This window comes from Motacilla alba, chromosome Z, assembly GCF_015832195.1.
Source record: "Motacilla alba alba isolate MOTALB_02 chromosome Z, Motacilla_alba_V1.0_pri, whole genome shotgun sequence".
In the NCBI taxonomy this organism is placed as follows: Eukaryota; Metazoa; Chordata; class Aves; order Passeriformes; family Motacillidae; genus Motacilla; species Motacilla alba.
In genome coordinates, this window is record NC_052046.1 from 36,536,431 (window position 1) to 36,563,818 (window position 27,388).

Consider the following 27,388-nt stretch of genomic DNA (forward strand, 5'->3'; position numbering starts at 1 on the left):
GCGATTCTGGGGAATAACCAAAGCTAATATCAAGTTCTAAAGTACCATTGGATACCATTTCCTTTGGTGAGGAAAATGTTCAGCAAGGAGAGTCCCACATGGAGCTCACAGAACTGTCTTGTCAGATCTGTCTGTTTTATGTTCAAGCTCCATGGAGGGGGGAGCTCCTCTTAGAACAGAAGAGTGATTTTTACATGTTCAGTGTCAAGTTTGGTTTCTCATTATTATTTATAGTATTCAAGACTTGCAGAATCGTCTTCATAGGGTGAGGTATTGTTAGGTATTAGGTTCATATGCAGTTGTTATGTAGCAAATTTTTCCTTTGGGTTTCTGGTATGCATTTCATGTTTCTTTTATTCTGGCAAAAACCTCATATGCCTCTTCCACGAGCCATTTGCAACATGGGAAACATGTGGTTCTTCAAGCCCTTGTGTTCACACGTTGCAGGCTTAGACAATGACACCTGGTCTAGACAGGTCCAACTCCCTGTTAGGAGGCAGCACATGCACCTGCTGAGCATCCAGGTGAATCTGAGTTCTCCTGGAAGTGCAGTATGAACTGTGAGTGAAAGGTTGAAGCAGTCACTCTTTTAGCCTGTCTGGGGAAAGCAATGTCCTTTTGGAATTTTTTTGTTTTGTTTTCTGGTGTTCATGTCCAATGTCTGTCTGTCTTTATCTGCACAGAAGCTCAACAGTGGGAGAGCCTGACACGAGAAAGCAGAGAGCACCTCGTTCGTTCATTGTCTACGATGGCATCAGATAGCAGACCTGAGCTGCAAGAGAGGGCATTTGTGTTGAAGAGAACACTTGAAAATCTTGACTAAGTTGTAAAACATAAATTTCAAAGTGCCATGTAAAACAAAAACAAAAAAGTGCAGTGGTCTGAAAATCAAGTGGGGAAATGAAGATTACTCTGTAGGATGCATCATTCCTGGCCAAAATAAAAAATGCCTTAAATTCTTTTCCCCATTAATATTATTTTTACTCTTAAGCTGATCATTAGTTGTTTTATCAGCAAATACCTCTCATCTGCCCTATAGTGTTTGTAAGTGTGCAACATAAAAAATGCAAGGGCAAGATGCTTTTTTTTTTTAAATAGGCAGAAGAATGTTACTCAGACCCCCTTTGTCCTTCAGAAAAACTGTTGAAAATCCACCAGCACAGAAAGTAAAACCACATTTAGTTTTCACATTTTTTGTATGTAGAGATCTGTTAACTGGTGTCTACCCCAGTAGTGCTGGTGTTTGTTATCTGTAGAGAACAAAATTCTTCCCTTGATGAGGCGTGTGTTCGACTCCTGTGGTTTCCCAGGGGCAGGGTTTCATCTGACACCCACCTCTGCTTCTGCTTGCTCCTCCCTTGCAGCCTGTTGTCTGTGCATTATGAAAGGCAGAGTACTGTTAACTTCACTTCTTCCTCCTTCTCTGACCGCAGCATGGATTGACCAAGACTATGCCTTCCCCAGCTGGCAACCTTGGCCTCCCAAACTTTAAATGAGAACTTTTTCCCCAAAAGGATGCACAAGAGAGCACTTTACTGAGCTATGTGGGACAAAGTTGAGCCTAGTTGATACCCAGGTGGAACACTGCTCTTCTCAAAATTGTTTTGCATGGACACTCCTTAGCTCCAGGAAATAAAAAAATATGGAAAACAATCTTTTTTAGATATGTTTTGGAAGAGCGTTTGAAGTTTGAAATGACACATTTTTTTAATAGTAGTGGTAATGTTTTATTCCCTTCCTGTTCGTAAACCTGTTCTTGCTTTGGAAACGCATAACAATTTGGACTTGTCAATATTTGTAAGAAATTAAATCATCTGTCATTTATCAGAGCCCAAGTCATGCTGGTTTCTAGCAATTTGCACTTAAGATTATATCTGCATTAACTTGGGAGTAAAATTGCTATATGGTGATGTGGCCCTGCTGCCTGTCTCCTTTTTTTTTCTCCTCCTCTGACAAAAGACAAATCTGACCACTATAACAACAAACTTTAATAGTGTGAAGATAGCACTGCTCCATAATCTGACCAGTATGTGTACAACTTTTTGGGGATAAATGCTTTGCTGATGGTGAAATAAAATCATTAGTGTGGGCAATATCATGTTCATAGCTTTCAGCACCGGAAGGCTTGTTTCTTTTCTTGCAGTCTGCAGCTCCTTTCAGATCTGCTCTGTTAAGGAGAGGATTGCTCAGATGACATAATGTTTCCTCCATGGCCATTTATTCAGATTCAGGTATGCGGTACCTACCTTCCCCTCAGGTGCCATTCCCCAGTCAGTGTTTTCCTGGTACTGTAACTATCTTGTTGTCTGACTTGCTCTCCATAGGGAAGAATACAATTTGTGCACACCTGGTAAGAGAACATCAGGAAGAAATGGGCAGAGCTGTCCCACTGTGGCTCTTGTGTAGCAGAAACCTCAGCGAGCACTATTGCATTGTACATTAGAACTGGTCAGTGGGCAACTCCTTGGTGCTGGGAGCTGGTGCTATGATGTTTTGATTTACACCTTGTTGCAGGGAGCTGCTCTTTGTTTATGTGTAGTTTGAACTATTGAGCACAGTGTACATTTTAAAATTTTACTGGGCAGATCATTTTGCAGTATCTTTAAAAAAAAAACTTGCTTACTGTGACATGTAGTGTCATGAGTGCTCTTTTATTTTTTGTACTAGGTGATTATTACCAGTGATGCTTTGCTGTAGCAGTTCATTGTCTGACTTGGGTTTTTTCATATTGGTGAGTGACAGTAACAGAAAAGCAAGAGCCTCCATGTCTCTGGTAATTTGAGCTTTCACTGTGGACTGGAGTATTCAGAGGCAATGCCTAGTGTGGTCAAATGACTGTACGTAGAATAACTGTAATCATTGTCAATAGCAACCTGAATTTCTCTATTGGGGATTTACACTAGAGGGAAGAGCGTATTCTAGGAACTCTATAAAACAGCTGGATTAACATCTCTGGCCAAGAGTGTTAGGAAGGTTAGAGACGGTATGACACTTTCTGAATCACAAAGCAATATGTCTTTCTCGTGATTACAGAGCAGATTCAGAGCTCCTCTCTAAAGCATGTGCCTATACACAAAACCTACCTGTACAAAAGTTAATTAAGTCAGAGGCTTGATTTCTACTCCCCTCGCATTTGTAAACTTAAGAGAATTAAAAAAAAATAAATAGATGTGGCCTTCCTAGAGTTTCTCCTCTAAAAGTGATTGCACTATGTAAAACACACTGTACTTTGCCCAGCACGGGCATTTCTTGTGCTGCTGCAATGCTTTGTATTCCTGGAGTGCAGTGTGCAGACTCAACTCTAGCACTCCTGCTCTGACTTACAAGCTGTTGCTTAAATGGATGTATATTGAGGAAAGTTTTCTAATGTTGCAAGATCTCCATCAAATTTACTGCAATCTGTACTGTCCAAATATGTGAATGGTCTGACTGAAAGAAAACCCTCCTGCTTACCAAAAAGGTAAAAACTAAATAAAAGCTGCATGACCTGTTCCTTGGAGTAACTAGTAGTGTTTTTTTTTCTCCGGCGGTAGGTATTTCATAGTGTTCCTGTGCTCCAGATTCAGTATGTGCTGCTGTTGTGCTCCCTGCTGGCTCGCTGCCCTCCCCTCGTGGAGACACACGGTGGCTCTGCAGCCCTGGAAGGAAGTGCATGGTTTTGAACCCATAGCTTGGTCTCCTGAAACCAGGCAGGGTTAGGGCATGTCTGTGTTACAGACACATTCTTTGCAGTTATTACATATACATGGTAGATGAGGCCATGAGACAGAAAACTTACTAAAATAATATTCAAGAACTTCAGTACTTCCAAATTATTCCAGACATGCACACGTTTGCTCCCCACTGCATCCTCAATTATATGTACTTTTCTAAACAGTATTCAGAAAGGAAGAAAAAGAAGGCAGGGACACAAATGAGGTAAGCAGAGGATAGCATGCAAACACAAACCTCACCTATGCTGGTCACCAAGTGGCTGAAGCATGATCTGGCAAGGGAAATGCTGTCAGACCATACACAGACTGTGCATGGGTCCCGTGCTGTGGTAGCGGAGACCTACTCTGCAGTGCTGTGATAAAGCTGGTTTGGACATGTCATTTCTGGCCAATGAAAGCAGCAGGATACATTCAGGTAAGTTAAAAACTGAGAAACTGTCAATTCTGAGCAGGCATTGTCCAGTGAAAAAATTTGAGGAATGAAAGCACACACACAACTAGGTTTTGTTATATGTATCATAGTTTATACTGAGTAACAACAGGTTAAAATTGTAAAAAGAGCTTGGGAGTTAGTTGATGAGGATCGCTTTGCTCCTTTAAAAAAAATTACATACCAATGACACTTTTCTGTGGAATTTGACAACAGGTGAGTGTGGAGATTCTCTGTTCAGTCAAAGAAAATTCTCCCAGGCTTCAGGCATGGGAAACTTAGAGAGGAGCATGGGAAACTTAGAGAGGAAGAATGAAAACAATTATGTCTCTTTCTGTTGATGTTTTTTTATAGATATGTACCTTCAGAGTGTGCTATTCATAGTTCACCAAAGTGTGAAAGGTTTTTACTTTGAGACCAATCAGATTTCACCTAAGTGATCCTGGTTATAAAAGGACGCTACCTCTTGATAAAGGATCTCTCTTTATTGCCTTCTGAACCATGGAGTTTTTTCATCTGTCCCTGACTCAACAGCGTCAGGTGAGGAACACTGTTACTACACTTTGCAATTGGTCTTCTGAATAGAACACTGGTAGCTGAATCAGCTTTTCCTCATCTAAAGGCTTTAAGTTTACAAAGCTACTACTATACATTTATGTGTAAATTTTACAGAGGAGTGACAGGAATTACAGCATAGCATAAAAATTACTTAATAAAATTTACTTAACAAAACAGGCTGTTACAGACTATTTCCTATGAATTTCAGTTCTTAATAAGATGCAGATATGAACTAACACATTTTAAAAATAAACATTAAGAAGCAACAGAAAAAATTTAATTTTCTACTGTGTGTAGAAGACAAATTCTTCCCAGCTCACCATTCACATTCAATATTTTATTTTTTGCAGGTTTTTTTCAGGCAAACTTGTTTTTTCTTTGGAGTCTGACTGTATCTTGCAATAGTGGATACACCATCCACAAACCTGGTCTTGTAGAGGACATTTGCATTGTTGAACATTCCATCCTTCAAGGACACCACAATAAACTAAAACAAACCAGAAACACATGAAAAAAATGTTGCTTCTCCAAACAACACCAGAAAAGGTTTCCAAAGAGAGGACTCCTTTTCCTTCATTTGGCTAATACCTCAGTAATAATCTTTTAAAAATATTCTAAAACTAACCAAAGTCCAACAGAATGTACTACACAGGTCAATGTAAACCCACTTTTTCTGCAGCTAATGCCACTTCTGTCCATGTCCCAGCATCTGGCCTGGGATACAGTCTACAAAGCAGGATGCCTGTTTGTGGTGGAAGAAAACATGGAAATAACTGTGCCACTAATTATAAAAGAATATAGGATCTTGCCTAGTCAAAAGATACTACTCAAATAATTTTGGAATACTGGTTCCCCTCCTCACTCATAATTTGGAATGGTCAAGCCCTTACATCAAATAGACGGGTACTGCCTTTTTTTCATGTACAGGTCACAATGATAAAGAAAACCTTTCCAGCAGTGCCTGACTTATTTTAATAGGGTCAACATGAAATATCTTTAACCTCAAGTTAAAAATCTCTAGGAGAAAAACAATTCAGGATGTTGTCAGGATGCTTGAAATTGAGCGTATCACAGATATTCCTCCCTATTGCTCCATTTTAACCAGCGCAGCAACAGCATTCAAGTTTCACCACTGCCATGTCAGTCTAGCTTTTGGCTGAAACAACTCAGAAATATAACACACATCTGTAGAATAAAAGAGGTAAACAGCTCAGAGTCCTCAGTGCTAAACTGCCTTTGAAAATGATGGATGGAACTCTGAGCAATCTGGCCTGGTGGAAGGTGTCCCTGTCCATGGCAGAGGATTACTTAGATGATCTTTAAGGTCCCTTCCAACCCAAACCATTCTATTACCACCATAATTTCAAGATCATACCTGGGAGTGTCTGAAGTGAGTTTGAAGCATCTGCCCAATATTCTGGGTATGAGAGAGATCAAGGGCTGCATCCACTTCATCCAAGATGTATACTGGGGCAGGCCTGAAGAGGAGCATGGCTAATATCAAGGATAAGGCCACCAACGATCTAGTATGGAGATAAGAAAATTATTTGAAGGGCTCTGGCTTTTAAAAACAATTGCTGAAAGGCAATGAAGGTGTTAAAGTGTCTGGATCCCAAGTCTGATGAGGAGCAGGTGCTGGTGGTGTTTAGCCTGGAGAGAAGAGGGCCCAGGAGGGACCTTATTGCTATCTACAGAAAGGAAGGTATGATCAGGTGGAGGTTGGCCTCTTCTCCCAGGTAATGAGACAGGCCAAGAGGAAATTATATCAGGAAAAATTTCTTCACTGAAATGGTTATCAAGCATTTGAATGGGTTGCCCACAGAAGTGCTTGAGACAGCACACATGGAGAGAGTTAGAAGACATGTAGATGTGGGGTTTAACAACATGGTTAATGGTGGACCTAGCAGTTAAGTTAATGGTTGAACTTGATGATCTTAAGAGAGTCTGTCCAGTCTAAATGATTCTATGATTCTAAAATAGTCCCTCAAAAGCACATTACTGCTATGGTTCTGAAGAGATGGAATGATAGTTTCCTCATTTCAAAACATGAAGTCTTCTGTCAGAAACAGCAAATATTACTTCTTCTTATTGGAAGATCATGTTAGTTGGGTAATGATATTTAAAATTACGCTGTTGTTTGATTTCCAATTCTGAGTTTTGCGATTATGTTTTTCCACATCTGGTTCTTCAAGTATCCTGTCCTTAGAAAGTTCTGTATCTCTGTCTCACCTGTCCTGGGTTGACTATATGATGCTTTTATCCCAAATCGTCCTGTTCTGTTTATGATGAACAATAAGTTTTGCACCTTTAAGAATTGTTCCAGAGAATGAAGAGGGGAGAGAAGAAGCACGCAGTTTGTTGTCAGACACAGCACTCACTTCTCCACATTCCTTTGTCTGCGGATGGACAGACAGCAGGACAGAGCTCTCTTTTGTTTTAGTTAGTTTTAGCTAGCTGAGGCAAAATTCCCTGGACTGTGGTTTTTTACCGTTTCTTTGGACCTGTCCAAACCTGCTCTGGACTGAACACACAGCAGAGCACCAGCAGCTCGCACCTGTGGCCACCGGGCCGGGCCTGGGCCGCGGCATTTCCAGCGCCAGAGGGACTGATGAGAGACAGAGTGAGCTAAGCGGCAACCCGGGGAGGGAGCTTTTCTGAGTTTGCCATCTCTTTTGAAGCAGCAAGAGGTTTTATTGTTTAATATTGTTTAGGTTTTATTGTTTAATAAACAGGTTTTTTTCCACTTTTCTCTAAGGAGGTATTTTCTCCCAAACTGGTTGTGGGGAGGGGCCAATTGAATCTGCTTTTCTAGAGGAGCCCCTTTGGGGGTTCTCTCCCAAATTTGCCCTGAACCAGGACACACCTCTTCCCAAATTCTGTTTCTGCTTTTCAGTTTGTAAAGATCTTTTTTTGGTAGAAGTTGCAAAGAAACTCATGCCCTACACAGTAGCCTTAGACACTGGAAAAGAAAACTGTTGCCATGACACTACCTTTATACCAGGGAAACACTTGCCTATATACATTTTTGTGGTTGCAACTCAAGGAGAGGAGCATTTAATTCAACATTATGTCAGTACTAGCGAGAGTTTAGTGTGGTTTTCTCACCATTCAATTGGTTTTTTTGCCACTTCTGTGTGACAGGAGCAAAATTCTGTTATCTTATACAAAGTAAAGCATTGTTCCAAGTCAGAATGTATTAATAATGCTTCCAATATTGAGTCCATTTGGAAGGAGGCAGACTGACTTGACAAGGAAAAGATTAAGTTTTTGCTTTTCAGAACTTTAATTACTTAGACATATCAATTACATACACAATTACAATGGAAAACAAATGAATTCACCAACCTTTGTCCTCCACTAAGTTCTGTTAAGTTTTCCTTCCAGGTGTTTCCTAAGGCAACTCTGAACTCCATACCAACAAAGACATTGCCAGTTTTAGAGGCTGATAGCATAGCTCTGGCCCCAGGTAGGAGTGTTGAGAAAATGGAACCAAAGTCTTCATTCACCTAGAAGTCAGACCACAAAAGATGTATAAGCGTGCTTTGGATCAAGAGCACAAAGAGTGAAAAACTTACTGGTGAGCAGCACGGCACTCGAGACATCTTTCCCAGTTTAACATGGTGACTTCCCATGTCACATACAGGACAGAGAGAAAACATTAGCTTTTACTTTTTCTGTACTGAAGAGAGAAGCAACACCAAAGGATACCTCATACTAAGCATTTTAGAAGGATCCAATGAAAGATGTATTGGAAGGCTTCTGTATGCTATCAGCCAGGAAAATGGTTATGTCCTAACTCAGATTTATTAACTGGCAAATTGCCATTTCTCCCAATTAAGGGACTACTAAAAGTACAAGCACCATGTAAGAGATACATGGTGGCATCCTCCCCACTCTTTTTCTTCCCAGGTTTACTTAAGCAATGTTCAGGTGTGGGATGGGATGCAACTTTGTAAATGCAGATTAAAATTTCCTAGGTTTAGGAATTATCTGAAAACACACTTATTCCACCATGTGTGATGCTTTTGCATTACAGCTCACTAATTTCTGCCAAACACCTTTTTTACAATGAAAAGGTACCATTTTGTCAATGACATCCTAAGTACAGGCAGGATAATAAATAATTAAACAGATATTTCATCTATGTGCAATTTAATCTTGGTTAAAATCAATTTTCTCAAAGGCCAAAAGCACAAGTTCTGTTGGTACAGCAGGAAAGAAAGTGTCAAAAGATTTCAATCTAGAAAGGCATAATTTTATATTCTTCTTATAATTCATTATATCAGAGACCTGGTAATAGGTAGAGTGCCTAGGTAATGGAAAAAAAATCAGACGTTGCTCTATCCCAATATTACGTATCCTGACAGTAACAGGAGCAGTAACCCAAGTCCACAGCCTTGCACCATAGAGGGCAATACAACAACAGAAAATTTTTACTCTGATTAAAATACTGGTGTTAGAAAAGAAAAAACACTAAAAATAAAACCCAGCTGTATTTCAATAAGCCTTAACCTTCATGAAATGTTTGTGGACACTAAAAGAGAATAAGAAAGTAGTTCTGCAGGAACTGAACCTTTACAATTCTCAGAGAATTCATGTCTTATTCTCAAAAGTGGGAATAAACAGGAGAAATAATGTGGTTATTTTTAAATATAGGTCAGTGATATTAGTTCTGAAAACAGACTTTTTTTTCCCAAGAAAATATGCAAAACAGCAATCTAAGATAAATCTGATCCTCTACTGAAACGTGAAGTTAAATTTCAAGTGTCATACCTTTTTCCAAGCAATATCTAAAGCTTGTTTTTTCTTCCGGTCAAGCTCTTCAATAACTGCAAGAATTTTTATCTTGTCATTCTCTACAATTCTTTTTTTCTTCATTAAGTCGTTGTACTGGTGCAAGGAGAAGAAAAGACTTATTTCAATAAACCGTGTGCTCAAATGCACTTTGTGCTAATCTTACAGCTTCACTGTATCATTGTGTAGCTATGAAATAGTCATTAACCACAAGTCTAAAATCCAGTGCATTCATTTAGCTACATGAGGGATGTAAGTTTTGGGATTATTTGCAAATTAAAGTATCAGAATTTTCAACAATCATCAAGGGGGAAGGACATTGCTCTGAAAGTTGCACTTCCAAGTTAATCATGTTTCATTTGCTTTTCCATAGAAGAAAGGATAGCTCTCGAGGCTGACAGGAGGAAAAGTACTAGAAAAGTTCAAGGATAAAATCAGTGGGCAGTTTTCAGACAATCCTGGAATAGCCTGAAGATACAGATAAATTCAAGACAACCTTGCTACACCATCAAGCTATCATGCTTGAAGATGAATATATCTTTGGTCTGCAACTTTTAATTCAGTATATAGTTCTCAAATAATCTAATGGATGTCACAAAGCTCGCTAATGCTTCAACTTAGGATGACCTGGGGTAGGAAGGAGTAAAAGAGTATTTTTTACCATCCAAGGTCAAGATTATGAGTAACCTAAAAACCTGGTGTGCCAATGAACAGTTCAAAGATGGAAGATTAGTATGAAAAAAACAGGCAAAGGTTTAGTTTTATTTTTGGTATATTGAGAAATAGAACGCATGAAAACATAAAGCTACATTATATATATCTGTATATATTGTATATACACCATATGACCAGCCTGCCCAATTTTTATAGATTAAAGCATAGAATGTTTACCCTTTCCTCTGCATCAGAAAGCATGTTCATAGCTCTCGTGTTCACATTCCTTCCTAACTTCTCTTTATGCTCCTGCAGTTTCTGCAGCCTCTGAGTTGCTTCTTTAGGGTTGCTACTTTTGAAATCATAGGCTGTGTTTGGCTGGCCAAAGAGTGGCTTGTCTGAAGCTATCCACTTGTATTCTTTCAGCATTTTGGCCACCTTTAAACAAAAAGTTATGTTGAAGCTTTTTCCTCACCCTTCTCAAATGTGAAATAAAAATTAAAACAAACAAACCAAAACCAAAGCAAAAAAACCCAACAGCAAAAACAAACACCCCTCCCCCCCCCAATCTACATTCTGAATTTACCACATTAATTCTTCTACCCCAGTGCAGCACAGGCACATTTCTTTGCAATGCTTTGTGTGATTTCCTTCACTGTGGACAAACAAAGGATTTAAGATCACTTTCACGAACATCTTACTTCCTTGAAGCACTTTTTTCTACATCTGAACTCTACCAATGTCACTGCAAAATGGAATTACCTTCTTTAATTAGTTATCTAATTTGTCCAGACAGTCAGTTCTTACGGATCACTTTCTCACCGTGATCTATCCTCGGTTGCTCCATACAGATCAGCTCTTTTACAATGTACAATTTCCACTCCCTCTGCCTCAGATAAAAATTTTTCATTGAGAGCTGCAAATATGACAGTGCTTAAAGGAAAAAGACTATTTCCTTTGCATGTGGCAAGGGAATAACCATTCTTGGTCACAAGATGTGAAGAAAGGCACAATTTTGAAATACCTTGGCAGCAGCATCAGCAGCTTCTTGTTGACATTTGGTGATGCTGTGTTCTAATTCTTTAATCTTAAGCTGTAATTCATTATTTTCTTCTCTGTATTTTACCAGCTCTGCAGATTTGTCTTTAATTGCATTATCATGTAATGCAATGACTTCCTTCTGCTTGGCAAGCTCCTTCTGTGCTCTCTCTATAGATTCCTGAAAAAGCAAATCAGCAGACATTTATTGGCCTCTTTTAAAGCTGACATGAAAGCCTTATTAGAACTGACACAGCAAGGAGAAAAAAGTTCACATGAGAAAGTGAAGCAAAAAAATAACTACCTGGGCTGATTGAGTATAGTAAGCAAATCTGCAGAAAAAAATACACATTATAAAGTGAAGTTCAGAGGATCACAAAGAGTACATCAAAATGGATAATGAAACACAGTATTTATTCACTTTTACCTCTGTTTTAGCCACTTCAGCCACCAGAGCATCAGCTTGATTCTGGTAGGATTTGATTGCTTCCTCTGAAGCTGTTATCTGTTGTTTACAGGAGGCCTGCTCTTGTTTCAGCTCTTCAATTTCCAGAACTAAAGCTTTGACTTCCTAGAGAGATGTTTTCTAATTTATTAGTCATACTTAAATGGGAAGAATTAAGATTCAGTTTGATGTAGTAAATGCTGTAGAAGATTAACACCACCCATTCTTGAGCAAGGGAGTGATCCCACAAAATAAAGAAAGAAAAACACAAAAAAACCTCAGTCAGTGACTACACAGTAATATATTAAGTCCCAAAACTGAGAGTATTAAAACCTCAGGAGAATCAAACTTCCGGATTTTTGCATTTTTAACATGGAGAGAACTGCCAACAGAAGTGAAGTTTTACCTGCTGCATGTCTTTTATTTTTTTGCTTGAAGTGTCTGCCTTTTTCTTGGCATTATTTAGATTCTGCTCCGCATTTTTTCGCTCTTTTAGACACTCTGCTTCTGCATTTTTAATTTTATTCTCTAATTCCTTGTATTTTTTTTCTGCCTTCTTTTTGCTCTCTTCAGTTTTGGTTAATGTCTCTTCGCAAGATGCTGAATCAAGGAGTAGTGAGATTGAGCACTGTTCTCATCTTTAAATTTACATCCTATACGCCAACTGAAACAAATCTCTCTTTGCCCCCAACAGAAAAAAAGTGGTTGAACACTCACTAGTTGCTGAAGTCAGATATTTCAATGATTACTCTAAGACAGTGTGCTGCTGCTACCAGTTATTGGTAGGGGACCCAACAGCCATTATGAAAAGATGACCATTTTTTTTGACAGAGGGAAGAATGTCAAGTTTTAGGATCAAAAAGTAATTAATCAGATGGCTACCTAACAAGATACCATCTCATCCCTAGAATACTACATCTAGATATGTATCACTTCTGTCCATTTCTTAGATGTTTTACTTGCTGCTGCATTTTGTGCAATTTTGTCTCTCCTTAGCTATACAAAACACTATTTCTTTCCAATGCTTTCTTGTTATGCAAACTATATTACTAACCTTAAGTACAGATGGCTTGAAAAAAGCAAAGATTACTCAAATATGGGATTAAATCCATTTTTGAGCTACCCTACAAAGATGTATTTTCCTTTATTACAAAGTATATAAAAAACATTCAATAAGAGTGTAACCTTTACTATAAGAGAACAGCCACCTTTAAGTGAAACACCTCTATGCAAGTATACTGTGATTCTGTGCTTGTTACACGTTCTAAAATATGAAGCTAGTATTTTTAAAGTGAAAAGTACATCTTTCTTAAATAAAGAATGTGTTACTCAAACAGCCTGATATCGATCTCACTCTCAGCAATTAGTTTTCAGGTAAAAGAGTAAGAACACATTTGTCACCAATGGTTTTCTTCAGGGCAATCAGCTCTTCCTCTTGTTTGTGGTAAGCATTTTGACAAAGCTTCTTGTGCAGCAGCTCTGCTTCCTCAGACTTCATCTCCCATTGCTGCTTCAGTTGCTGATACCTTTGGAGACAGTAGTGACACACACTGCTATATGGAAGGTTACCCAGCATCTCACTTTCAAAGCTGAAGTAAGTAGATGAATATCTATATTCCATATCTCATGTGAGATGCAGTGATGGCAGCAGGGTAAATAAGCTTAAATGAATGAAAATCCTATAGAATTGCTTTAATAATAATAATTGTGAAGTTTATAGGCATGTAAGTTATTATATATGCAGCCCCTGCTATTAAGCCCTGATCTGACCTATTAAAACAAATGCAACTAATGGAATTTTGGCAACAATTCAGACAAAACTTTTTTCCCAACTGGCAGCATGACAGATTGTTAGGGCGAAGAACTGTAAAAGAGACATCTAGAAGCAAAAGTTCCTTCCTCCTCTTAGCAATATTTCTGAAAGTCTACTGCAGCTCAAAACAATTTGAAAAAATAAATCCAGCTGGTAGGCAGCATGCTATGCAGCACTACCTCCTTATGGCATTTCTGCAGAACTGACTAAATATGTTTTTCTGTTCCATCTTTTAATACAGTATTCAGTAACTGAGTAGCTGAAAATCAAATATACTTAATATTAGTTAATTTAAAAGCTTACAGCAGTACCACTCAGTCCTTTTTAACATCTTTTATTTCCTTGTGAGAAAAATAAGGCTGACGACAAATTGGAATTCTGTACAGGCATTAAAAATATGTCTGGAACAGATCCATTCTTCAGTGGATTTCAAGAAAATTCAACCAATTTCAATTAGATACCAATGTGTACCCTTTTTTCCCCCGTATTATCCAAAACAAAGGGGTTTTGTATGTGTTATTTAAAAAGTGAATTTGCTTTTTGATTACTGAACTTACTAATCATATTGGGAGGAGAGGGAGGAAGGGAATTACTTTCTGCACATTACTTTCTCAAAATGCCTATGGCCACCCAAAACAACTCATTATATTAAATTTACTCAGTCACATTAAGAGAAATTATACACATTATGTAGTGCAAACCTTACCTTTCAGCAACCTTCTTCAAGCTTGCCAACTCATTCTCTACAGCTGCAAGTTCAGATTTCTTCTTCTTGAGTTCTGTTTCAATATCTTTCACTTCTTGAAGTTTAGACAATATTGGTACAGCCTGTGAGGAGGCACCTGTTCAATGAAAAAATTAAAAAGCCAGGCTGATTGGAATTAAACCAGTGGATTCACCACTGGTAATTGCAAATTTTAAACATTAATAATGAGTTAATGATTTATTTTAGTGGAAAAACAGAGAAGGCAGGTACACTAAAGCTAGAGTTCTCAGAAGACTACTTCCTCTGTTACAGAACATAGTTCTGCAGTCTTTGAATACTACACATGCATGTCTTATGCAAACAGCTAACTTTCCATAATTTATGAAATTATTGCAAACCAGTGATGAATTACTTCAAAAAGTCCTTGAATTACAAGCACTTTTGCTTTCAAGAGGATTATACAGTCTAGTAAGATTTAAGTATTTAAAATCTAAATTACTTTACGTGAAGTTTGTAATTAATTTTTTCTTAAACTAATTAATATTATTTCAGCTCAAGACAACTTTACAAACATATGTATCTAAACAAAAAGGTTACTGTTAATTTTTCGAAAAAATATGCAAGAGCAGCAAACACATCAACAGACACACAATATTATTAGTATTATATGAAAAGAATCAGTAATTGCCTCCATGCAGAGTTCCTTGGGGATCAAACACATCTCCATCAAGAGTAACACTTCTCGTCAAAATCCTTCTGTCAAAAGTCACTTTCTTAGCGTTATCCATGTTATTACAGACCAGTGTTGTTCCAAAGACATATTCCATTGCTCTCTGTAGTTCATATTCGTATCCAATTAGACAAAGGGCTAAATGCAAGTTATCATGCCCAGCCTAGAAATCAAACAAAATGAAATTAGTATGCCTTAAGTTATAATAAGTTTCAAATTTGATTTCTGTCTTTTGTTGATAATAACTCTTCCAAAAGTATAATCACATTTAAAAACTATTTCAGTTACAAGTGGAATAATTAATACCCATTTAAACCTCACAAAACTGAAAGGATACAAAGGAAAACAAAATAAATATATCCTCAAACTCTGTACAAATTCTTATGATAATAACCATTAAGAATCTCAAGGTTTTAGTACAGAAATAAAATTTAATTTTATTTAACAGAAGCAATATAGTGTAAAGACTGTATTTATTTACATACCAAGCTTTGGGCCAACTTGATTATGTCTTCTTGAACACACCTGGATGAAATTTTGTTTAAGGGAATGATGGTGTATCGATGCTTTAGTTCACCCCTCTCTAAAAGCTTTTTGCCAGTAACCTCAAATGAAAAATAGTTACAAACCATTCCTGAGTACACAAGTGATTTTGTAAAGTAAGGCAATAAGGCATTGGAAGAAGAACACATTGTTGCCACCAACCACGCATGACTTTCTTGAGCCCATTAAAACATGTAGGTGGGTCCAAACCCCTCTCAAGCATTCAGTAACAAGGCACGTGCTTGCCAACCCCGAATCATACGACCACATCTAAAAATTTAGAGTTCTGTACTAACGAAATAAACTTACTTCTGTGTCCACAACAATGTTAGACAGTTTCCCTCCAGCCACCGCTTCCAGGGCTTTGGCATTGGATAGATCTTTCACAGTGAAAAGAAACACAACAGGGCCTTTCACATGGCTTGGATTCCAATTTTTTTCTGGATGTCTTAAAATAAATATAAATTATGACTATGAACCATATTTGTTTTTCTCTCACACATCCTTAAAAAAATTATATTTAAAACCCATGATAATGGGCTTTCCCATAAGCAATTCAAAATTCTATCAGAAAAAGAACCCCATGAAAAAATGGTTAAATTAAATACTCCAGAGGAAGAGATTTGACAATAAAGAGTCAGTTACATAGCCATTAAAAGAATGTAATTCCTGATTTATTTCCATATTTTTTCAATAGATTTTTCCAATAGGCTCTGTTATTACCACAGCTATAGGAGTATGTTCAGCCCATTACACAAAAAATTAAACATGGGGATACAGATATTTGACTGGAGTTGACCTCCAAAGAGCAAGTCTACTTGTGTCCACAGGCAGAAAACAATGATTTCATGTTTCCCAGTTTACGCCTTTTGATTCTATGGCTTTAGCTACTGAACTTATGACTTGGAAATGCCATCAGACAGAACTTTTAAATTCTAGTGACTTAGATAAGATTATAACATTTCCTGACTTTCCCCCTCACCTTCGCCCTTCACTTTTCAGCATGGGTAAGACAGTCATTATTCATTGGCAGCAAAAAAAAGACAGCAAGAGCTAAGACACTGGTGGAATTATATGGTAAAAGCCCCCAAAAGTCCTTTCAAGTTTCTTTCAGGATCACACTGAGATCTTACTTGTATGTAAACCGTAGATAAGGAAAGTTTGCCATTAAATTTTCACTCCGTTCACTTAGCCGACAGATATCAGAAATCAATTCCTTCTTTTTTGCTAGGAGGGCTTCTCCTTTTTCTTCTTCAGAGTTGAACGCAAGCAGTAGACATATATCCAGAGCAGAGAAAGCTATTAGCTTAAAAATTAATATCCTACACTGCTTATCTACCTACATCTAGAGAAGAGTTTTTAAAATTCTTTGTAAATTTTCAGACTAAATAAATTAATAACATCATGGAACCAAACACGCAAAGAAAGAGTTTAAAGAGTAATGTTCTACTCTAAAGGCTGATCTGGAATATCAGCTAACAGTAGTGTCTGAAACAAATGTTACCTGGCATAAGAAACAAACTCTAAGAAGTGTTTTAAGTATAGAAAACTAGGAAGCAACAGGGGCGTTGGTCTCTTTAATCATCTAAACTTTAACTGGAATTTAATTGTGTAATCAAACTTTAAAATGGTCAGCCCAAAGTTGATACAATCAAATTATTTTAAGCTGCTATCTGGGAAAGTTTAAGAGTTTTGGAGCTTACATCAGAGGAATTTATGCATGAAAGCAGTGTACTTGATTTTTGATTTCCCTCCTGCACTGGGGCTGGGTGAGATGCCCAACAGCAGCCCTCATAGTGCTGTTCTTTGTGTTTCTACTGAGAAAGCATAGATGTAACACAGTTTTGGCCATTGCTAAGAATACTGGCACAGCACCAAGGCTGTCCCTCCAGTCCCTGTTCCAAAAGCCAGTATGTTGTGAGTGGGCAATAGGCTAGGAGGGGACATAGACAGGATATGGCGTCCAATGGATATTCCATACTATTATGAAGGTATGCTCATCAGTAAAAGCTAAGAGAAAGGATGACGGAAGGAAGCGTCCATTGTGAAGCCCTTGTCTTCCAAAACAGCCTTCCAAAACAGCAGACTGAGGTCCTAGTTCACAGGAAGTGGCTGAACACTGTCTTCTAATTCCTGATGGGAAGCAAAGCATAAATTCTCTTGTTTTCATTTGTTTCTGCATCCTCCAGCCAGCTCCAAGACAGAGCTGCCACTGGCCAAGGCCAAGACCATCACTGATGGTAGTGAAGCCTCTGGGATAACATATTATGGAAGGGGAAAAAAAGGCCAAACCTATCTGCAGTGGCTGGAAAGAGGCGTGACAATATGCGAGAGGAACAGTCCTGCAGACACCAAGGCCAGTGAAGGACAGGGAGAAGGTGCTTCAACCACTGGAACTGAGATGCTCCTGCAGCCTGTGGTGCAAACCATGCTGAGGTAGCAACATGGACCGTGGAGGTCCACAGTGTAGCAGATATCCATCTGTAGCCTGTGGAAACTAACACTGGAGCAGGGTTCTGTCAGAACCTGCAGACCCATGGACGGATGAGCCAATGCTGGAGCAAGTTTGCTGGCAGGATGTGTGACCCCCACAGGGGACCCACACTGGAGTAGCCTGTTCCTGAATGACTGCACCTCATAAGAGGGACCCTTGCTGGATTAGTTTGTGAAGAACTGCAGGCCATGAGAAGGATTTACACTGGAGAAGTTCAAGGAGGACTGCCTCCCTTGTGAAAAACCCTGTGGTGGAACAGGGGAAGGGTTTGAGTCCTGACCCTGAGTAGGAAGGAGTGGCAGAACAGAAGTGTGAGGAACTGATTGCAGCCCGCATTCCCCATCCCCCTGCATCACTCATGGAGAGGAGGTGCAGAAAATCAGAAACGAAATAGAGCCTGGAAAATTAAGTTAAATTGATTTCTGCAAGTCAAGTCTATTTTGCCCATGACACTAATTGTCAAGAGATCTCTTCTTGTCCTTATCTCAACCCAAGAGCTTCTGCAGCATATTGTCTCCTCTGTCTAGTAGAGAAGGGGTGTGATAGAACACTTTTGGCAAACACCATCAAGTCAGGGTCAACTCATGACAATTCTATACTCCTTTGCAGACTGCCCCAAAATTATGCCTCAGAAGTCTGTCCAGACCTGAATAGTTCAGCTCCTTTATTTGCTTCTCTAGGGTTATTTTCATTTTTTCGACAGCTTCCAATGCATTTCGTTCTTTCTTGTAGCCTTCATCCATCTTTTTAACTTCAGCTTCTTTTGCCTTTAATTCTTTTTGTGCAAAAGTCAATTTCATTTGAGCCTATAAGAAGTAATGGAAAATGGAATGTGGAACCAGATCTTCAAAGGCAATCTTGCAGGTGCAAATTTAAAACATTTGCACTATCAAGCTGTCCATGTAATTTATGAAGTTTTCCACTGGTTGCAGATATGACAAAACCAGCTCTGGCTTTTGAAAATAATGGCACAGGTTATTTGGAAACAAAACCACAGATGTGGTATTTAACTGTGGTACCATATTAGAACATGAATAAACTCTGAGAAGAAACAAAGTAATTTAAGATGGGTTATAGCTGTCCTTGTTACTCTACAGAGAAGAATTTCAACATAAGTGAGACTAGGAAAGTGAACTTTGGAAATTTAAACTCCACTATCAGAACTACCCCAGCAGAGGTCTTCTACCTTAAGACAAAACAAGCATTGGCTCTTTCAGTCATGTGATGAGCATACAATTTAACTGAGGAGAAAATAGTTTCTTCTAAACTCTCCATTTCACAATCACAGGCATCTTTATTCTGATTCCATTAAGTTTAACTGTCGAAATCTCTTTGATTGTATATCATGGACAACAGTCCTAATTTTTTCCTATTCAATACCATTGATCATTTGAGTACAGTGAATCCTACTTTATATCTCAAATGCCAGTTTCTAATACTTCCTCACAGCAATGCTACAGCATTTTCCTGTGCAAGGATATTTCATTTATATTTTATCAAAAAGTTTAATGCATATGCCAAAATGTAAAATATCTTGCATAGATATTCTGCATCCCTTTTCATTGATCTTTCAAGCATGTGTCCGTTGGTTTTCAGACAATTTTCAAAAGCATGAAGGCAGGTCTGAGACAGGCAGAGATTTTTTTCTTACCTGTTTAGCCTCTGTTAGTGCATGGCTAATTTCATTTTTGCAGATCATCATCTGTCCTGAAAGAGTAGCCTCTTCACCACCCTTACTGCTGGACAAGCCAGCAGATACAGCATTAAAATGTTGTTGTGCTGCAGCTAAAGCATGGGCATCTTTTTCACTTTCTTCCAGTAGAGCATTTAGTTCTTTCTCTAGATTCTTTACTTCTTTCTCCTTTGACACTAATGCTTTAGAATCCTTCAGCAAAACAAAGAAAAAAAAAAAAAAGAAAAGAAAAAAAAAAGGAGAGAACCTGAGTAGTTTCATCAACTATATTTCTACGACCCTTTGTCAGATTTTGTGATCTTGCAATATGTCTTTGCATGTTTTCAAATGTGTTACTCGTCCCATGAGTATACTGAATATTTACAGAGAGATGAAATACAGGAAGTGGTAACCACTCCCCAAGAACTAGGAGAATTATCTCACTCTTCCCAATATCTAAAAAATTATCCTCCTGCATAAAAAACCATCGATGGTCAAAAACATGCAAGGCAGAGATTCCTCATTTAACTTTAAGAGTAACATATGTCCAGAGAGTGTAACAGTTTGAAGCAACAGAGACCTCTGCTGAGCTTAATAGAAAATTTGGAACCATGAGGAGTTGCACTTTATTTGTATTTGCATCATGTCTTTTTCTATATGGAACCTACTACCTACGTTGAACAAATTAAACAAAGCCCATTTGTCTCTACTTTCTTAATGTAATTTTTGCCAATAACAGGATTCTTCATACCATAACAGGAAAGAAAAAACAGCTGAATTAATTTAGTACGTAAAGAAAATTATGTATAAATATCTTACCTTCTGCATACGCGTTACCAATTCTTTATACTTAACCTCTTCACCTTTTAAGTTTTGCTTCTGGAGATCAAGAGCACTTCGTACTTTCGTATTAACTCTTTGATGTGCTGAAAGAGCAGCTTCTAGTTCATGGAGTTTACAACCAGCTTCCTACAACCAGTAATAAAGGAAATTTAATTTAGCCTGTGAAACCAAGGCAGTATTTGTAATACTCCATCTTCTGTTCAGATATTTATGTAGAAGGAAATCTGATCAAGCAGCCAGTATAGTCTCCAATACAAACAGGTCAGACCATCTCTCACCTCTGAAATCCAACCTAACTAGAAGGTACTATTGAAGACTGCATCACTCCATAAGATGGGACACCGTCCCTGTACAGAAGGTGGATTTAGACATCCAAAGACTCTGTGGGCCATCCTGTATTTCATTACATTTACTGCTCCCAAAATCGAAGTCAACACTGATTATTGTCAAACAAAACCTTGCTTATTTTTCTTTTGAGACATCAACAAAAAGGGAGAAAAAAGCCTCTGGCAAAACTTACCATTGAAGGCACAGAGTAAAAACATGAAGTCAAACATTTTTTTACACTTCAGTTATTTTTCATTTGCATTTCAGACAAAAAAAACCCAAACCCTTTAAATGGATGTCTTCTAGATAAAACCAGATAACCTAAGCATAACCGCATAACCTAAGCAACACACCAGAAGAAGACAAAAATTTAACAGTATATAATCCATAAAAATAATTCAAGTATAATTCCAGAATCTTAAAATTCTTTGTATTTCTCCCTGCTCCTCAGGTACTCATAGGAGCACAACTCTGTTTTCATTTACCTTATCCTTTTCCTTTTCCATCTCCGCTATGTCTTCATTAAGTTGTTTTACCTTCTGTTCAATTACAGCCCTTGATTCCTGAAACTTCTCTATATTAGACTGCATTTCCTTTAATGCATCAGAGGAGGATACCTTCGTTTCTTCAGCCAGAACAAACTGATAAGCTACACAGAAATGGCTTAAATGTTCTATTTCTCGTACTAATTTTTGGTATTCTAGATAGGATGCTCGTTCCTGAACAGACAAAAAAAACAAACAAAAAACACAAACAAACAAACAAAACCTCTAAATTTTGATGGAAAAACAGAGACTACTACAGAAATCTTTTAAGCACCTCTAAATATCAGTATTTTTAAGTAAGAGGATGGATTCTTCATGTTATTCTCAGCTAAAACAACATTCATATAATTAACTGCACACCAGAAATACTGCTTGACTTAGTTTTTTTAAGAACTAAGCCACTTTAAAATCTATTTTTATCTAGTTCTCTTGTTTTCTTCCTTCTCCCTACATCTCTCTCTAGGATTTCCCGGAAGACTAAAATGTTCTCTGTATTTGGAAATATGACAAAATTCTTTCCCTTACAAGACTCTGCACCACTTGAAAACATCCAATTGTTTTAGCCAAAACTTACTGGTTTAGGGTAGCTGTGAAAGTATTTTTTCAGTATTTGAAGGACCTATCTTACCACCCTTCTAATTTTTCCATACCTCTTTCAGTTTCTGTAAAGTTGGACTGATCTCCTCATTTAAGACCTGAAACATATAACAGAAGATTTATATTCTGATTTCACTGAAGTCTAAAATTTAAACTTGTCTAGGCACAGATATCTACTTCCAGGTGCAGAAATTAAATATTCAGAACATCGTACAAAGTCAACATTGAAGTAGTTGTTCAGTTGTCTTTAACAAACATGAATGAAAATCTACTTTACAACATGTAGTACCATTTGAATGCTTTTCAGTTTGGATTCCTTCTTCTCTATGGTTTTCTGGACAGCTATTTTCTTGCACTCATACATCCTAGTTCCAGCTGCTTCTTCAATCATAGCTAAAATCTAAAATAATGCAAAAAATGTTGATGTTTCTTCTTACATTAGATTTGTTCAATTAAGCTGAACATCTCATCTCCCTCCAACCTTTATTTTTGTTGTCTCCCTCCCAATATATAGATTCTTATAATTCAAATCAGTTCAGTAAAACTTCAGACAAAAACACTCCCATAACTCTCCTACCTCTGGTGGCTTCATATTTAGAACTTTGGTAATTTGTCCCTGGTGACAGAAAGATAAAACCAGATCAGTGGCTGTGTATCATGAAGTAGTGAAAAGAAAAACCTAAACCCCAAACCCCCACTCACTTTTATACATTGTACTATACGTTCAAGCACTTAAAATTTTTTTTTGCTACAACAATAATCTAGTTTTCTCAATTGTTTTGCTCTTCAAAGTTCAAATAAGTCACTCTTTCAGGTAATATACTTGAAATGGCCCTTACATCGTATCTTAGGCTAATCCTCCACAATCCTGATTACATCTTAAAGGAGTAATGTAAATATTTTTCCTAGAGTCTTACAAGGTTGCTGATGTTGAATAAGCTCCTAATCATAAACCAGCTGTACTGGTGATGTAGCTCATATATAACAGGGAGAAAGAGAATATGTAAAAACTGTTCCCACCTTTGCCATCCCTCTGCAATAGTTATATTTGAAACAGTAAATCCTGCTCTGTTTTACTATTCCTTGCAAATATTTCAGGGATTTGCCTAGTCCCTTACAGTCTTCAGAATTTGTCAGCCTTCTTTTGATAATTGTGACTTAAGAAGGTACATATCTCAACTTCTTTCAAGATACTGTTAACACGGAGCGTAAATAAAATCTGACATTTTATAATATTTATAAAAGCAATACCTGCATAATGAGGAAGTGAGGATTATTGACATTGAGTCCAACAGAACAGAAGAGATCCTGCACACGACTGTTGGCAGCATTCACACCATTGATAAGATACTTACTTCTACCTCCAACAACAACCTAGAGAACAAAGACAAAAAAACTGCTCAGTGTTGTGAGAATATAAACTGTAATAAAGAATAGAAAAATCTGAGCAAATCACACCTGTTATATCTTTGTATATATATGTATGTGCAAACTGTGCAGAACATCAAAACAGAATTTGTTTGACATTTAAAATATTTTACTAAAATATAAGCTCCACTTTAAAAAAACCAAACAATCAAAAAATAATCAAAACCCAAAACCCCAACATTTTCACCAGAACAATATAGGTTCCTTTGTTCTTGGAGACCAAATTTAACAGAGTTCAGATATTAAGAGGAAAGACATGAAAGCAGAAAAAGCCACAAGATAGAAAATTTTAACTTGCTTTATGAACACTTCTAGCTAGTACACTGGATTTACTCTTACAGTTTGTGTAACTAACTACACTATACAAGCAACATGAAGCCTTGCCTCTACTGCAGAAGCTCAGGGACTTTAAAAATCACCATTTTTTTTCCTTGACCACTCATGAGCATGGTAAATGTAAAATGTAAATAGGTTATGAAAAAAATACAGATATTAAAGACTCACCTGCCTAGTCACAGTGATCTCATCATTAGCTTCAAATCCCAGTGGACTCTGACTTTTGTTTGTATTATCAAAGTTAATAGACACAGTTGCCTTTGTAATTCCAGCTTGCCCACTCTTATAAACTAGATCTTGCAAGTTTGCAGCTCGCACCTAAATCCAGGGAACAGACATACACTTTTTTAAAGACATTAACATTTTAATTGTACTACTGTAGGTTTTGGAGAAATTAGCCAAAAGAAACCAAAGACCTAGCTGGATATTTATGAATTCATGTGAACTGACACATGGGAGCTGCAAGGTGTATCATAGTAAAACCACAACCAGTGTGCGCCAGTCGAGTTTTACTTATGCAGATAAACTGTTTCTGCACGAGGCTCCTGACAAACACTGAATACCTCTGTGAAAAAAAGCCAGCTGACAGTAAATTTATTTAAAAAGCATTTATTTTTCATAATGCAGGAAGATTACTCAGAAAGTGTTCCTTTGAGGCCTGCTGGCTTTGTCTATCTACAACTGGGGGAAGGTAGGGATGGGAAAAAAAGCTAATTTAAAAATCACCTTCGGACAGAGATTAAAATTTATGTCAAAGCACACACTTTTTAAATAAAAATAAAGCAGATATATTATCTCTTAAATAGTACGCATTGCATGAAAACTACTTTTAAATTTTTTTCTGATGAACCAGGTAGCCAGATTTTAAGACCCAATCCAGAAAAGAAAACGTCTATTACAAATGAGTAAATTAGTGCCTTTAGATACAAAAAGGACTCTTGACTTGAAGTTGTTATCTCTTAAGTTGTTATTTTTAGTCTATTGTTTCAAGCCACATACTTTGTGCAACTGTGGTACGTGGATAAAGTTGTAACTCAACCTTAATGTAAGATTGAGCAACAATGACAGAGACACAGATTCATGCAAGGAAAAATTGAAATAACAAAACTATTTATTTCAAAGAAGCACCACTTCAGGTCTTCCACGGGAGGTTACTCACTAGAGTAATATGGAAAGTTGCTAACAGAAGAAAGACTTTTCTTAAATGTCCCCTCTCTTTACCTGTGACAGATTGTTGATTCCCAGCACGAAACAGATGGAGTCCAAGATATTGGATTTGCCGCTACCATTCAAGCCAGTAATGGCATTGAATAATGGGTCAAAGCAATTAATTTCTGTCCTCTGAGCATAGGATTTAAAACCTTCGAGAACAATTGACTTAATGTACATCTTTTCAATGTTCCGAAGAGACCAGGCAAAATATTCCTCTGAGAAGCACTGAGAAAGGTATCCGGATTATAATCCTATATACTTCAGAGTAAAGAAAAAAGAGTAACCAAATTAATCATACCGCCAAACAAACAACTAGATCTGAGAAAACAGAAAGAACGCATGCCTTTATCAACAAAAATACCATGCATTTATAGACGAAAAAAATCCAAGTAGACCAGAGATCCAGACAGTATCCCAACTGTACCTCCACATTTCTAACGGACTTGACTTTACACAGAGTTTATCACGACACTTGGGCGTAGACTCACGGCAAAACCACGGTTTGCCGAAAAGCTGGCCGCAAGCGAAGGGGAAGAAAAGCACCGGGCGTTCCAGAACACGGCAAAGCCTCCGCTTCCCGCTTGCAGAATTGCTGTATCTGCTCAGCCACACCGCCCGCGAGGGGTAAATCCCAGGGAAGCGGCAGCCTCGGCTCTGAGGCACGGCGAACAAGGGCCCACCAGAGCCCCATCCACAACCGCGCCGCCTTCATCGCGCTGTCCCCGCGGCCGCCCCAGTGAGCCCCCGCTCCAGCGAGCCCTCCCTGCCGGCTCTGATGCCAAATCAGCCGCGGGCAGCCCTGCTTCCCTCCCCGGTGCCGGTGCCTCGCTCGCTCACCCCCGTCCGGCGCCGCTCCCCGGTGCCCGCCAGGATCAAATTTTGGCGCCGAGAGTCGCGGCCGTTAGGGGCGGTGCCTGATGGCGGCCGCCTCGCGCCGTCAGCCCGGCCCGGCCCCCGGCGGGAGAGGGGCGGCGCAGGCCGCGCCTGGCGCCTCCTGGCTGAGGAGCGCGCACCGCCGGAGCGCGGCCGGAGGGACGGCGGGCACCGCAGGGCAGGCACGGCGGGAAAAGGGCTCTTCCGGCTCCGACGGGGGCGGGTGCCGGCCCAGGGAGGGAGAGCGGCCGGGGGCCTGTGGTCCCCGAGGGAGATAGGGGTGCACGGGAAGGCACTCGGCCGGTCGTGGAGAGTTCTGTAGCGGGACTGAGGAGCTTGAGCGTTAGCTCCAGGCTGCGGCGGGAAGTGTCTTTGTACCTCCCTGAAATTATATCAAAATGAAGGAAGTGCTGCTCTATACTTCTAGACGCGCTCCTATTATGCCACCCCCACCCCACCCCCTCCACCCGAAAAAATAAAAAAAACCCAAAAACCAGCAAGCGCCATTTATGCTTGTTCAAATCTGTTGCTCTAATTTATACATACAGGCTTCCATTCAGGCAGAATTAGGAGAACTTGCTCAAAATGTGTGAGTACGTGTTCCTGGAAGAACAGGAGCTGTCTGTTTGTTGCTGCACTGGTCAAAGCAGGAAGGCAAAGTCGGCTGGATGCATTTACTCATTCCTGAGCCTGCTTTTGTCGTGCTGTGTAAATAGACCATGACTTTGCAGGCAGGCTCAGGCTGTCAGCTGGACAGTGTTACTGCTGAGGTCTGCTGTAAAATTTGGTGTCCTGGACTACTGAGTTTGATGTTATTTCAGTAATTTGAAATAATTCAGACTGCAGGTCTACATTACATTAGGGAAAAAAATATAGTGTATTTGCTTGCTTCAGAAATTATATTGGATGCAGCTGTTTAAGGCATTAGTGTGACAGCACTGCTGCTGGAAGTACTGTAGCCAGAAGTACTTGATGGTCCCTTATCTGCAGTTTACTTGCTTACATCTGGAACCTATACTGGGAAAAATTATTTTGAATTTGGACAATAATCAGATTGATACTGAGTAACTATGCAGCCCACTCTTTATTTGGCAAACTGAAAATGTTCCCAAATTGTTTTTGAATCTGCCTGCTGTGGCAAACATGCTTGAGTGTTTCTTGCCTGCCAGAGGGTTCCTGTTACAGGTGGCTGCTTGGACTGCTACTGAAGGAAGCACCTGGTTGTTCTTCAAATGGCCAAAGTCATTCTCATTGTGTGGTTGATGGAGCAGGCATCTGGGGAGCTAGTACTGTACCTGCTCCAGCTGCTCCTTTTCCATCCAGATTAACCACAGCCTGAAATAAGGGAGTGGAAATAAAGCAGAATTAGTTCTGATGTGAGAGGCTTTATCCTATAAAGACAGCCAGGTTTGTTCCCTATTTACATATGACATGGGAAAGAAAAATACTTGCTTAAATATTAAGAAATAAGTTCTTAAGTAGATCTGTAATAACTTTGATGTTGTAAGGCTTAAGAAATATAAAATCCAGTTGTAGCTATTTAACATGCATTTAGCACATTGGAATGAATATAACACATGGTTTGAGGAAGAAAAATATATTTTTAGCAGGTGGCCATCCAGGAGTGGTTTTGTTAT

The 27,388-nt window shown here is 38.7% G+C and overlaps 2 protein-coding genes across 6 annotated transcripts in view; one reads left to right on the plus strand and one right to left on the minus strand.

The window, feature by feature from the left end:
• The window catches only part of ECPAS (Ecm29 proteasome adaptor and scaffold), a 58,039-nt gene extending 54,547 nt beyond the window's left edge, over positions 1-3,492 (plus strand). For 4 of the 5 annotated variants that reach the window (XM_038123559.1, XM_038123558.1, XM_038123562.1 and 1 more), the window contains exon 49: positions 684-3,492. In XM_038123559.1, coding sequence (XP_037979487.1) covers positions 684-823 — 140 coding nt within the window. In that variant the 3' untranslated portion in view covers positions 824-3,492. The remainder of the gene's footprint in view (positions 1-683) is intronic. The other variant, XR_005255170.1, reaches the window with a different exon arrangement.
• Positions 1,097-26,160, minus strand: SMC2 (structural maintenance of chromosomes 2). Its single transcript, XM_038123563.1, has 25 exons — positions 25,716-26,160; positions 24,888-25,136; positions 23,835-23,984; positions 23,154-23,276; positions 22,480-22,518; positions 22,192-22,302; positions 21,956-22,000; positions 21,246-21,479; positions 20,410-20,559; positions 19,570-19,803; positions 18,565-18,724; positions 16,558-16,675; positions 15,734-15,872; positions 15,367-15,486; positions 14,840-15,044; positions 14,152-14,287; positions 13,034-13,158; positions 12,039-12,232; positions 11,615-11,758; positions 11,174-11,368; positions 10,387-10,587; positions 9,475-9,591; positions 8,047-8,207; positions 6,077-6,224; positions 1,097-5,188 (listed from the first exon to the last, which is right to left on the minus strand). The coding sequence occupies exons 2-25, from the start codon at positions 25,053-25,055 to the stop codon at positions 5,039-5,041; spliced, it is 3,567 nt and encodes a 1,188-aa protein (XP_037979491.1). The 5' UTR covers positions 25,056-25,136; positions 25,716-26,160; the 3' UTR covers positions 1,097-5,038.
• Positions 26,161-27,388: the final 1,228 nt, after the last annotated feature.

Bases quoted from the DNA above. Each gene is read 5' to 3' on its own strand.
- SMC2 (XM_038123563.1), bottom strand. From the start codon at position 25,055: ATGTACATTAAGTCAATTGTTCTCGAAGGTTTTAAATCCTATGCTCAG. The intron at 22,001-22,191 runs GTACTACATGTT...TATATGTTTCAG, and splicing joins AACTGAAAAGCATTCAAATG to GTCTTAAATGAGGAGATCAG. The intron at 21,480-21,955 runs GTATGGAAAAAT...TTGTCTGTTCAG, and splicing joins CTTTACAGAAACTGAAAGAG to GAACGAGCATCCTATCTAGA.